This window comes from Haemorhous mexicanus, chromosome 1 (genome assembly GCF_027477595.1).
Source record: "Haemorhous mexicanus isolate bHaeMex1 chromosome 1, bHaeMex1.pri, whole genome shotgun sequence".
Taxonomy (NCBI): Eukaryota; Metazoa; Chordata; class Aves; order Passeriformes; family Fringillidae; genus Haemorhous; species Haemorhous mexicanus.
The window spans coordinates 24,048,925-24,062,888 of record NC_082341.1 but is presented as its reverse complement, the minus strand read 5'-3'; the positions used below and the strand labels follow the sequence as shown (position 1 = coordinate 24,062,888).

Here is a 13,964-nt window from a genome sequence, read left to right as displayed (position 1 = left end):
GTGGACTGTGGTGTCCATGTGAAAAGGTGATCCTTCTAACACAAAAGACCCAAAAGAGGAGGCACTTGAGCATTCTGCTTTGCACATCCCAGCTTGTCTGGCATGTCGCATCTGAACCTGGATCACTGGAGATGGGGTCAGAGCCATGGAGGTGTTGATTTGTTCCTCTGTCTGGAGGGTGACAGGGTCCATCTCCTGGGGTTCTCCTTGTGTGAATCTTTCTGCCTCCCTGTTGTTTCTGCTCTGCCCATTGACGAGGACTTTGTATTTGCATGTATCTTTTCATTTCTATGAGATCATCATCCTTGATCCAGTACTGATGCCAGCCTAACTGTGCTGTAGTGTTATGGGTCAGACTTATAGTTAAAGAAGAAAAAATTTATTCTCAGTCAGGAGTTTATAGTTTGATAGTTAAAATACTGTTGTTCAACTATTCTTGAAACTTTTGCCAAATGAAAAGATTTCTGTGAAAAAGACAAAAAAGGTGCTGGATTTTATCTGGCATGTCAGCCATTCCTGTGGTTACAGCTGACTAAAATAAAAATGACTAGAAATAAATAGACTAGCTAAGGTTCAGCATGGGAAATAGTTCTTACCCATTTACTCATATGTGGTATCATATGGTGCAGTCATTTTAGTTAACACAGGGGAAAAGATTTACCTGCATCTACAGCTGTAACCCAGCCTGGTGCTGCGGGCACTCTCGGCACAAAGTGCAGGAAAAGCAGACATATAGCAGGTAAACTCAGCTGATTTTGATCTTGCTTATGCTTGCTAGGTGACAGTATTGTGTTAATCTCTGTGCCATGTGTAGGAAATGTTGTGTATTTTAAAGCTGTTGACAGTTTGCAAGACAAAGTTCTCCCTTCACCTTCCCTACTTGATACTAAACTCTACAGATGATGCAGAAGTGATGATGCTAACAAGAACAGAGGCACCAACTAGGCTGGTTTTACACCATGCTGCAGAGCACTTTGCAGTACAATGTGTAACTGGATGGACACCATACATGTGCTTGTACTCACTGTACAGCTGTCCAAGAGCCATTGTTTATATGTTATTCATTAATCTTTATTGTCAGTTTGAACCAATACAGACTGCAGGGAAGAGCCTGGAAAATATGCAGATAATTCCAGGCATTTTTCTCTGATCTAGATTTCCAGTTTTTGTTTCAATTGAGTTGTCTACCATGAATAATCAAATGCAATCTTGTGGCCCACAGTGTAACTACATATTATTTCTGTATCATTTGCATCTTGCATTACTTCTGACACAGCAGAATGGTTCTAGGAAGATTCAGACAGTAATAAGACTACTTCCTGTTAGAGACAAATCCTCTGAGCCCTCTTTGCCATTACTTTATGTTTTATGTAATCTCAGTGAGAGATGACTGCAACATGAGCTACATATGACTGGAGATCACATGTCCTACATTGAAGTGGAAGTGCCATGCCTTTATTCCATTTGACATTATGTATTTCTGCTTAAGATGAGGACAGTATATCATTTACCCCTTTGAAAATGGGTGCTCTTCCAGACCATTTAAAGATTAGAAAAGCTGTAACAATGCTGTTGCTGAGACAAATGTTGCACAAGTCATTGTATTATTCACTACATGTTAACCAGACTAAGCATCCAAATCCTGTGCCTTTTTCACATCAAATTCATGGGTTTCAAATGTGTAGGGTGCTCACAGGATTGTTTGTCCAGGTTTCTCCTAGTTTTTAAGCTGTCTATAAAAACGAAGGTGTGTGAGTGCTCACTGTGTTACTGTGACTGAGGATGATCACAGCCACATGTCCTATGTTGCTCGGCACATACACCACGAGTGGTCTGTGAGACATCAGAAGGCACAATGTGCCTTGACAAAAGCTGAATTTCTCATTTAATACAAAACTTAGATTTTTGTAAAACTTAAAATGATATGTCAATGCAGAGAGCTTTGCTTGCTTGAGCTCCCACAACTGTGAATCAATGAGATTATACGTGGTGGCCCCTGGATATTTTTCCAGATAGGCCAGAGAAGTGTTGATGTAGGAAAAACCCAGAAAGCCAAAAAGTTGCCAATCCAATTCCCTTCAAACCTTTGGAGTCGTGTCCATGCTCTGCCTCCCCAGCTGAAGTAGTTATGCCTGATGGCCTGAGGCTTACACTGCTGTGTGTCTGTCCACAGCCCAGCCACCCACCTGCATTATGGAGCGTGCAATCCCACGGTGTTTTTCCCAGTTTCTCTTTTCCTGCCCACAGGTTTGTTCACCTGGCTAGAGATTACTCAAACTCTGACTTTCCCTAGCCCCACAAACATGTATTTTTAGCTACTTTTATACTTATTTGCAAACTGGATCTTTCTGGGTTTTGCAAGTCAGGTTTAAAATATCCAGATTGTTCACTGGTCTGCAGGTCTATATGAGGTTAGAAGCAGCTGAAAAAGGATAACCAAGGTAACCTCAGCTGGCAAAGACACATGATTTAATCTGAATCTGCTGCTGGTGACCCAATCATGGAGCTGTACCCCGCACCATCTGTACTCACCACCAGAGATCCACAAAGGAAACTAAATTTAAAGTGTACCAACCTCCAATTTGACCAATTTTGAGCACATGTACGGCTGGGGGTGCTCAAACAACCACACACACAGAGTCTAGATTAAGTCTAAAAATGTGCTCAAACACAAAGACAAGGAATTTATCGTAAAAGGAAATGTCCAATAATGCTTTTATTTTTGTTGTTTAATTCCCAGAAGGGTCATCTACAACGTGTCTCTCCAAGAAGACTCCACAATGAAAAAAACAACCCAGAGTTGCTTCTTACTCATCATTCTACTAACTGTAAGTACAAGAAAACTGAACTGCCCATGACAGCTGCTGTGTTTAAACTTGTGGTGATGTTGAGAAAAATGAGTACCAAGTCATACTTGTTATACTCCACAGGTGAAGGAAGAGTTTCCTTACTAATAAATTTCAAAAGAAGATTATTAACATTATCTAATAAAAGTTTGAACTTGAAAACATTGTTTCTTGGTGAGACAGAACTGCAAGTCTGAAGAAGGTTATGCATATGTCTTTTCATTTCTGTGTTTTACAGGCTACAGCATATCATGAGAACATGTGTGTTTGAAAACTTCCCTTGATGTTGTTTTGTGAGACAAACTGATTTAAATAGTGATAGATTTTCACTGTTTATAGCTGATCTGCTATTAGAAAAGCAACAAAAATCAAAAATAATCTTAAAAGTCTATTTATTAGTTCAAATATTATTTTCAACTGTTTCATATCAACATTACATTTATTTTAATGTAGGCAACATGGTTTAGTAATTGTGGTTCTAAACATGTAGTAAATTCATTTCTGCCTGACTAAATACCTCTCACATGAATTGAATCCTTTTGCTGATCCTTGTGAAACCTCAAATTATTTATTGATCATCATAAAATCATCGACATTACAGGCAGTCAGAACTGAAAATACTGCCCAGAGCCTAAGTTACAGAAAGATCAGCATATGTCTGAATGATGCTGCTGGGAACAAGCACCTCACTACCCTGGTGTGGTAGCAGTAATTTACATGATGACTGCCGCCTTATTCCCCATCTACCTCTAGCTCTGTGTTCCTGAAGAAAGCTTTCTTCTTCTTCTTCTTCTTCTCCTTCTCCTTCTCCTTCTCCTTCTCCTTCTTCTTCTCCTTCTCCTTCTCCTTCTCCTTCTCCTTCTCCTTCTCCTTCTCCTTCTCCTTCTCCTTCTCCTTCTCCTTCTTCCTCTTCTTCTTCTTCTTCTTCTTCTTCTTCTTCTTCTGTTTTGTTGGTTGGCTCCTCCAGCCCCTCAGCTTCTCATCTTCTTCTTTAACATCTGAATGTGAAATATCTCTGTGCAGCTCCTCATCAAATCCTGTGTTATAGAAGCAAAAGAATGCTCTAGAAAATATGTCAGAGACCCTAAGCAACTGCCCTAACTGGTTTACTTATTGGGTTGTACCTCTCCTCTCAGCCTAGCAGAGCTTGTCCACAATGCTCTTTGCCACTTAAATTCATAAAAAAGGAAAGGAAAGAACAGTAAGAGAATGATGGATAGAAGGAGGTTAAAAGAAAACAATTAAAAGAGATCACGGGGAATCCAGGAGAACAGCAAAGAACACATTACTTCAGTAAAATATTGAATTCATTGCTCAAGATTAGGATCTTCCATCAAAGAGCTGAAGAGATGGAAAAATAATTGAAGATAATTAATATGTTTCTGCTAACTTGGTCCCAAAAGAATTTTTCCAGAATTAGTTAATGATCTGAGGAATCATCTCCATGTGTGAAAGCAATCTTCTACCCTGAGGTACACTAGAGTATTCTGGCGTTTGTGACCATTTGGGTTGGCTGTTCTACCTATCCTACAAGGGTGTATGTGGCAATGCACTGGCTATGAAATCACCCATGGTCAGAAATGTCTAACAAAGAGCCTGAGAGAGACCAGCTTTTTTCTGGTTTGAATCCCATCTGATCTGCATAGCTTGGTAGGGCTCTTGACAAAGAACAACAATTCTTCCTATAAAAAGCCAATGCCAAATGAAGAAATAGATCCAGCTTATTTTGCTCTCAGTCAAGTGACAAGTCTGTAAATATTCTGATAATTAAAATTGTCAACAGCACTTCTGATCACTTGAGGTGCTTTGACCTACAGCACGGGTTTGTAGGTCAGCCCTGGAGGACTGATCCTTGCCCTGTTGTCCCCAGATCTTTTTAATCTCTCACCCATGAGAGCATGAGTGCAATGTTAGATTTGTGCATTCCTGCATTCCTGCAGTACTCCAGGAGGAGGATTTATTTTAAAAACTCTTCAGTGAGATCTGCATCTGCATTCATTTTAAATATCTTTGCACCAAAGAACACTTCATATTCTGATCTCAATGGATAACTTAACTTACATTTTCAAGCTTCCAATCTCTATGTGCCTTCCTTCCCCACTGCAGTGGGCATACTGTGCTCTACTTTAACATCTCTTAGGTTAATTTCCATTTTGGAAGAGAAGAAGCCACGGTCACAGAAGTAGACCATGAGCAAGATTTTCTTTCCTTCATGAAACTTATCCAGAAGACTTCTGCGAGATCAAATATAAAAATATTTGCCTCAGTCATTTTTCCAAAAATTTCCCCATCTGCAGATGGTAGATGCCATTCTTTTTTTGCATTTTATTTATGGTTTTTAGTGAGTAAGGGTGTCTCAAAAAGGCTGTTCCCACTCTGCTGGTTCTTCAGACCCCTTGGTTCCAAGAACTGTGAGACATGTCAGTCACTATCTGTAATTAATAATACAGTAAATACAGTAATTAAGGTGATTTGTGTCATAGACAGGAGTCATCTCCCATCCCTCTCCTCTACTCACCCCACAAGACACCCTCTAGATCTCTCTTCTTTGATGACTTTCATGGTTTTCTGTCATCCTGTCATTTGTGACCTGCACTCCCAGTTGGTCACTGCGAGCTGTTGCAAAGCAACACAACCCTTGATATCCTTGTTTTCTCCTCTGGGCTCCAGGCTCCCTGTTTGTGCTGTTTGGCCCACTATAGGTGCTGGTGGTTCCCCTGCGGGAATTGAACTGAATTGAAGTCTCCCCTGTTGAGTAGGGGAGACTTTCACCTGAAATCTCTTCTTAGTGTAGCTGTGACTCCCTAACACAATCTCAGAGCTGGAGCACACCATGCCCTCTATACAATTAGTGCTTTCTAGAAGATTTCCCAGATTACTTCTTCTTGTATCTCTCCTTCAATTTTTTGCCACAGACAAAAAATAACTTACTTGGTGTGCACAGACACTTCCCACCACCTCCTTTAGACTTGTCACCAAGGGCTTTTGGTACCCTCTAATAGAAACCAACTCTTTTATGCAAGTAGGTTTTTTACAGAGAATTGATAGCACTTCCATGTGCAGATCCATACTAACCCAACTTTGAAAAAAAAACCAAAACCTGAAGCATGAGTTGTTCTGAAACCTAATTTAGAAACACAAGCAATTCCTTATTGTCTTCCTCTTTGATGGATTCCCTTGCCTTTGGATGCAGGATAATGCATCACCATACAGTCCTCTACTATAGAAATAGAATTCCACTAGAAAATTTAATTGTTCATTATGTCATATGTCATTATGTCAGTTTTTTGCAATTATTGAGAGCCACAGAATGTGGCTTGTTTCCTCAAGTACGCAAGCCCTGGTATGTTGGAGCAATTAATTCACGTCCCCAGTGCAAGTTTCTCTCAACAAGAAAAATGGAGCATCAGCACAGTGTGCCCAGCAGCATCAAACTTCTGAGAATGATGAAGAAGAAGAAGGTTTGGGTCTCTTTCCTCTGTGACTGATCAATTTTTCAGGACATTGACAGAAGAGATTTCTATTTTCAGCTTTATTTTCACAAGTAAGAACTGTGCCTACAAATGGCCCTGGAAATGAGGATTGATGAAGTAGTTTTTCCCACATACTCCAATTTTGTGTCCTGAGCCAACCACAACATGCATAGTAAGGACTAAATGGATGCTGCAGCTGAAGGACACACTATTTTCAATTAGGCTCACTTGACCAATATTGTATTTTAAAATAAATTCATTTTGAGCAAAAAACAAATTGTGCACATTCGCTGAGTCCAAATCTCTCCAATTGTTACCAAGCCTCAGTCACAAAAGATATGCAGTCTGGTACTTCTTTCCAACACCTGAAAGACTCGTGAATAATTCCTGTTCACAAAACATTGAAAATTAATTATATGAAAACCTAAATGTAATTTTTGGTAACTGCATAAACTGGTGTATTTTGGAATACAGTGGTAGGGTGGGTTCAAGTCTCCAGAACCATTAGTCAAGCACTTGACACCATGATGGGGAAGCTGCCCATGGTGCACCTGTTTGACCCTCACAACTGGGAGTGCAACACGCACTGGTGGAGTTGTGTGGCCACAAATTCCACTGGGCTCCTGCTCCTGCTCAGTGGCTCTCAGTGTACATTTCTAAAACCCCTGTCTGTGCAGATAGTGTGAGAACAAGCCTTTTCCTGCTTAGACAGCATCTCTTCCAGCATCTGGTCCAGAGCAGATCTCCCATGGGCCAGAAGAGCTGTTGAAGATCTGTCACAGACTCCTTCGTTTCTCTTCTTCTGAGCCTTCTTGCTGTCTGGCACCTCTGGCAGCCCAGAGTCTTCTCCAGACTTGGATGGTGAGATCTCCTGGGTCTCATCACCTTAGACCATGCCTTTGGAAGCTGCTGTTCTGCATGCACACCTCCCTGTGTAACTATTTATGGGTTGCTCCATGCTGTAAGTATGTGCACTCAGAAGTTCACAACCTGTTCTCACACAAGGGAAGCTCTGGAAAGCAAACTGCTGATATTTTAAAGTGGTAAAAATTAGTATGAGAATTTGGGAGTCAAGCTGCACATCATTTCCCAAGAAGCAGGAATGCTGTATTCTGTTCTATTCACCCACTTTCAGGGATGATCAGGACGTTTTGCATGTTTGCTTTTTTTAAAAAAAACAAGGCTGTTGCTATGCAGCTGATTGCAGTAAAGAGGCCTCTCACAAGAGGATAATCAGGGCTGCAAGAAAATATCCATGAAGTATTCTGGATTAGCCCACAGTTTTTATCAGGCTAAAATGAAAGTAAAGCTTCTTCTGTAAGCAAATCTTGTAGAAATGGCAAAGAACTGTAAGATCTGTGACTTGCTTTTCATTACAACAGCCTTGTCTTCATCTACAGCACCTGATAATCTCATGCTTGTTTAAACAGCTGCCAAAATCTGCCATGTTAGTAATATGGGATCTCACTGAGATAATTACCATCCTGCTCCCACAGCGGTAGAGTATGGGAAAATTCTAACATTCAGTGATTAAGTAAAACATGTCATGTTGCAGTATTTCCCCAAAGAAATTGCCTGCTGCTTCCTAGCACACTTCTGATGGATAGGAATGATTATGTTTACTGAATATCATATGCTAATGACCTTCCTAAGGTATCACAGTTGTTTTCTTATCTGTCCCAGCACTAGCAGTTGTGAAAAGTAGTTCAAACATAATCAAAATATGAGAGGGGCTCTGCAACTCATCTAAATCATGCTGAGCTCTTGCTCTAAAGTGTGATGTATTGAAGAACAGGGGTTTAGTGATCTACAAAGAGATGACTGCACACAGCAGTTTTAAAGGAATTTTACCAAGTGAATGTTTGAGCTGTTGAAATCAATAAAAAACAGTTAGAGCATCCAGAATTTTTACTAGTCTGAGCTCATCAATAATTCTTGCTAAATTACTATATTTAGTAGTAGAGGGGAAAAAAAAGACAGCCACAATTTTTTTCCTAAATGTCATGTACAGTTAGTGTTAGTGTCCTGCAAGCTCCTTGATGGCAGATGAAAAATATTTGGGGATGCTTGTTCACGGTATCCAATATTTTGTGGGGAAGAAAAAGTGAAAGACTTTTATGCTGACTTTACCTGGATTCTCCCTTGTAGAAACAGGCACAGCCTGGCACAGGTTAACAGCAGTTACTCTTACAGAAACCAGGGCATTGTTTGTTCATTCCTGTATAGTTTAATAATGAAGCCAAATTGCTTTCTCAGAATCCTTTATTCATTCCAGGTGTAAAGTGAACTTCAGCATTCCCAGCAGCCTGTTGTTTGTCTTTGTAATGATAATTCACTTTCTTATGTCAGTCATTTGTCACGTGGTGGCTTGGTGGTCGTATGTATGACGTCATTTACTTGGACTTTTAGGAGTGACATCATATGTACGGCTGCTAAACTGCTGCATGGGACATCACTTAAACTGTTTTCTTCTGAAGAATTCAGTGCATTTTTAAGCAATGTTCGCATTGATTATTGTGAATTATTTATTTCTCCTTAATAAAGAATGTTTATAAATGAATGAAGCATTCTTTTATTGTATAAACATCATCTATATTTCCATCTGAAGTATCTGATGAATGGATGGGAAGGCTTTTTAATGTGCATTAATGAACAATAAGCATTTAAAATTGGTTCCATATCTGTAGGTAGTTGCCAGGCAAAGATTAATTGACCTTGGCTTTTTTGTGGTACAAATGTCTTTTAAGTCTTAACTTCTAAAATACATTGACAAACAATGAAAACATAGTAGAAGAGGTGAGTTGATATCATGAATTCCATGAGAGCTTATACAAACACTGATATACAGATATTAATGGGACACTCCCAAACTCCCCAATTAACATGATACAGACTAAAATTTCTCTCTCATGTAGCCATATCCAAGCTCCTGCTACTTCTGAAAAGAGAATAATGACCCAGAGATGTCTTCCTGCCCCGTTTGCTGTTTTCTGACCACTACAGTAAGGAGTGAGGGAAACTAAAACAAGTAATAACATCTGGCATCACAAACTGCATCAAAATTCTTGTCTGACTGAACTGCAGGTATATAAAGGCTGGATCATCAGCCCGCTGGACTGACTTTGGGAGGTCAGGCTTTAAATTCTGGGTGGCAGACATGGGATTCTCTTTTGAATGGCAAAAAACCCAGTATTTGAAACAGGGATATGACTTCTCCACCTCCAGCAAGAGACAAAATTTATCTGCTGAAGTGGTAATCTGATTTAAATGGAGAAGAAAATTGTGTTCAAGCTTCTAAGGCCAGCTTTTCAAATCTAGGCAAACAAAAATGAGGAATAGCAATCAAAGGAAAGAGTAGATTTAAAGGGCATATCATGGATGAATAATCCCAGTGACATACCTATGTATAACCCCCTAATTTGATTTCACACACAAACTATTCAATTACATAAAAAGTGCCCGGAAAGATTTTTAGACAATTAGCTTTGAAAATCTGAGTCATTGTGTTTAGTAGAAAGAAAAAAAAAACCAGGAAAATAAAAGAATAAAAATAATTTAAGAGACAATTATAAATCTAGTGTTATTATTCCAACTTTTATCCAAACTTGCTTTCATTTTACTGGAGGCCATTAAGTGATTTCCACTTACGAGTTTTAGTGACACAACTCATCCATATTTCTATCTGTCTGAGTGAATTGCTGGCCTAAATGTGGGCAGTAGAAATTTCACTGGCAATTTCAGCTGCTCCATGATTGCCTTTTGCAGGGGCAGTAGAATGGTCCTCCTGGTTACATGGCTGAGCGCTTTTACATAATTTTGTACACAATGCAAGACGTTTAATCTATCCACCACCACGGATACTGTCTACCTCCAAGTATCAGAATATTCTCATTAAACTGTACCCAATAAGAGCAGACATCTTCAGGAATTACGCTCTGCAAGTAACGGAACTATCTATAAGAGTACTGTGACTTTAATGTCCAAATGGTGTTTCACCCCTCCAACCATCATCCCACATATGGATGTGTTCCCAAGCTGGCCAAGAATTGCAGAGAAATTATCAAGAAGAAAGGCATTACCACAGAAGTTCTCCTAGCATCCTGTGATGAAACTGTTATTTCTGTCTCGAGTTTCTTCCAAACAGTTTGGAACTGAGGTGTTATTCAAAATAAGAATGGGAAAATTAGCATGCAGTATCTACTAATCACTTCAGAGAGGCACCAGGGCCTGTGTCATAGACATGAAGGGCTAAGACAAAGCCGAGGTTGTCTGAAGAACCTCATCTCCACTTTCCTGTGCTGGATTTAGGATTTTGCTTGGCTGCTTTTTAAACTGTTCTTGGGGACTCCAGCTGCTCCCCTTAGTCTTTTTAAAGCTAAGGGATCTGTGATGTTTGACTTTGCTTCTGTATTTCCTGTTCTGACTTTCTAGATACTTAATTTTTCACTTGGATGGCCAGATGAAATGTTTCAAATGGCTTCATTGTCCAAATATATCTTGGGGGGAAGGGAAGAGGGTGAAGTATACATGCATCTAAAATTTATAAAAAACATCTCTGCCAGAAAATATTTTCATTCTTATTCCTCCTACTTTATTTCAAGAACCTACTTAAGTACAACAAGATTGACTGCCTCCAGCTAGCAGGTGTATACAGTTGAAAACATCTGTATCAAAAGAGATGAGACTGAGATTGAGATTGAGATGAGATGAGATGAGATGAGATGAGATGAGATGAGATGAGATTAGGAAAACATAATTGATTTGATATAAGAGTATAAAAATATTCAACTATCATGGTTTGGTACAGAAGCATCAGGATAAAAGTAATGGCTTTTTTTTTTCAATGAAGTCAAACACACTATCGTTTTGCCGTGTATTTACAAAGGTGGTTAAGCATGCAAATAGAGGGGACAAGTAATGTATTGTTGGAATAAAATTGCCTGTGATGTGACATAAAAAAGGGGCAGCAAAATATAAGAAGTAAGCCGATGTTTGAACTTTCTAACCTGTCATGTTTGAAGTTCAAACAGCTACAAATGCGTGCCTAAAGATCTCTGTATTAGTATTTGCTGTTAAAAAAGTCAAGTTTGTGTGTTTATAAGAGTCCTATATTTTGAAGCAGCCTGCAAATGAATCTGAATGTGTTTGTGATGGCTTTAGTATCATTTAGTATAGGGAAAAACAGAGGATCATGCTGGGAAAGTGCTACATCAATGTTGCTTTTGAGTGGGGAAACAGAGGAACTCATCTTTTACTATCACCCTCAAGCACAGAAGAGTCATGATACAGGACTGAGGCAGAACAGAACAAACTAAAGCTCCACACTTTAATTTCTGCTCACAGACCTTGGCTGTACAAAGGAGGGAGTGAAGGAGGGGTGGAGTGATAGAGGGATGGAGGGAAGGAGGGAGGGAGGGAGGGACGGGTGGATGGATGGATGGATGGATGGATGGATGGATGGATGGATGGATGGATGGATGGGTGGAAGGAAGGCAAAAGAACACAACCGACCTCTCTAGCTGAGATCTTTGCCTTCCAAAGGCAGTGATCCTTTCCTTTAACAGGCAGGCAATTTAGAATGGGATCATTCAGAAGATGCCACTATATCAAAGAGGACTTTGCTATTTAGACTATCAAATTTAGGAGGTCTGCTTAAGTACTTAACTAGGAGCTAAGGTCAGGTATTGAGGTTTAAACTCTACCTTCTTTGACCTTAGATGTTGCAGAAGCTCAAAGCAAAGGTTGTGGCACTGAGGTATTTTGTCTGCACTGTCTACAGTTAAATCTGCACAAGTGAACAGAAATACATGGGCTTAACAGAAAACTCTCTTGCAGACACTAAATTAGATGAAAATATTTTGATGACTTTATCAAGTATTTAATGACCCTCTCTTCTCCAAGAAAAATGTCTTGGTTAAAATATTATGTTTTCATGAGGTAAACTACTAAAATTCAGCATTTACTTTGTAAGTAGTACAAGGCCCATCATAATGATAAACATATGTGCAAATAAAGGCCTTTCAAGAATGAGTAATAGAAATGTTGGGTCCTCACTTTTTGTAAATTTAATCCTCTTTGTTTATCCAGTTGTACTAACAGCTTTTCCTTTCCATACAGAGAATTGTCCCAAGTCTTTCTTCTGCTGTAAATTATACTGATACTACATTAGAGCCTGTAGTAACTGAAAATTCAGTCATACGGCAGAAGATAATAGATTCGCAGTTCAAATGTTATGAGAGGATGAACAGAGCTCCTCCATACAAGAAAAAAGGTAAAAAGGGTTTTTTAAGAATCTGTATTTTGCCATGTGTGGTTATATAACTATAAAGAAATATTTTCTTCTCTATACTAACCCATAGTCTTCCTCAGGGTGCAATTTCCTTTTCACAAGCAGTAATCAAACTCACACTTAGCATCCTCCTAAGTGCAAAGAAAGGAAAACGGCTGGAAGAAGCCCAGGGAATGAACAGCCATTCCTTCCTCTGTCACCTACATTTCTGGCTCAGTGCTTTGCTGCTTGAATCTTTCTTGTTCTTGCTTGGAGAATAACATTTTCCTGAACTTCTCAGCAAAGTCACTCCTGAATGTGAATCCTAAATATAAATGTTGTTCTCTTTGCTCCACTCAGTGTTTCAATTTTTAGCCATTTCTGTATTGTCTGCTGGGTGTCATGCTCTGTACCAGCACAAGTTCCAAGCATTCTATATTCAGCAGCAACAATAGGAAAAAGAGGTTTATAAAACACCGAGACTTTTAAAAGAGGTTTGTAAAGCATCTTTATTGAATAGAAAGCATACATGAAGATTAATAAAAAGGGAAATGACAAATAATAGTGGTGCTTCAATTGTGTTTAAAACAGCATTTCTGTTTGGGACTGAGAGTTCTGGTCAATTTTTCTCACAGAAGCTATGAATGAAGATATAAGGAGACAGAGAAAAAATATCATAGGAGGTGTGAGACTTGTGCAAGCAAACAACAGATACTGAGGACATAATTTAAAGGGAAAATATATTTTAAACTATTAACAAAAACAGATAATGTGGGATTTTTTTGCAATACAAGAATAAATATATTTCTACAGCTCTTATCTTAAAAATTTTCCTGGGATCTGTAAGACTCAAAGAAGAGTTAGATGCTAAGATAGATAATCAGGTTTTGATGCAGAAATATTTGGGAATGAATATAGAGATTCCCACTGCTTAAAATAGATTTTAATTCAGGTGGATAGTACCCAGAAGCAGTTAAACAGGATTATTGGGTAGAAGGAATGGTGTTTCAGTTAAAAATAAGCCTTTTAGTTGCTGGACTTGCAGGGAAGTAACTTACTGTTTCTTGTTAGATTACTGTTTTAGTGTCCACCTCCATAAACACCTGATTTTTGCATCCATTGAAAATAACCACTGGATTCACCTTTCTTTTGCACTTTCCTCGTGTGATAAGTTGCAAAGGGCTGATTTTCCAGCATGAGCTGGGAATTCATAAGTATCAAGACATGAATTCCTAGTAGTGTTCTCAAGGCCAGTGCTGTTTCAGGAGGACAGCCTGCATACCTTCAGCTGGCAGCTGAATTTAAGTGATGCCATTGGGGGCTGTTGGTTCATGGCAACATGCACTCAATTCATTTTCAGCTCAGAATGAGGATAAT

The 13,964-nt window shown here is 39.1% G+C and overlaps 1 protein-coding gene across 2 annotated transcripts in view; it reads left to right on the top strand.

Annotated features, from left to right (window-relative positions):
* Window positions 1-13,964, top strand: part of CALCR (calcitonin receptor) — a 159,185-nt gene that overhangs the window by 86,520 nt on the left and 58,701 nt on the right. The window contains exons 2-3 of one of the 2 annotated variants that reach the window (XM_059843305.1): window positions 2,741-2,828; window positions 12,437-12,590. In XM_059843305.1, the coding sequence (XP_059699288.1) occupies window positions 2,781-2,828; window positions 12,437-12,590 (202 nt within the window). In that variant the 5' untranslated portion in view covers window positions 2,741-2,780. The remainder of the gene's footprint in view (window positions 1-2,740; window positions 2,829-12,436; window positions 12,591-13,964) is intronic. The other variant, XM_059843309.1, reaches the window with a different exon arrangement.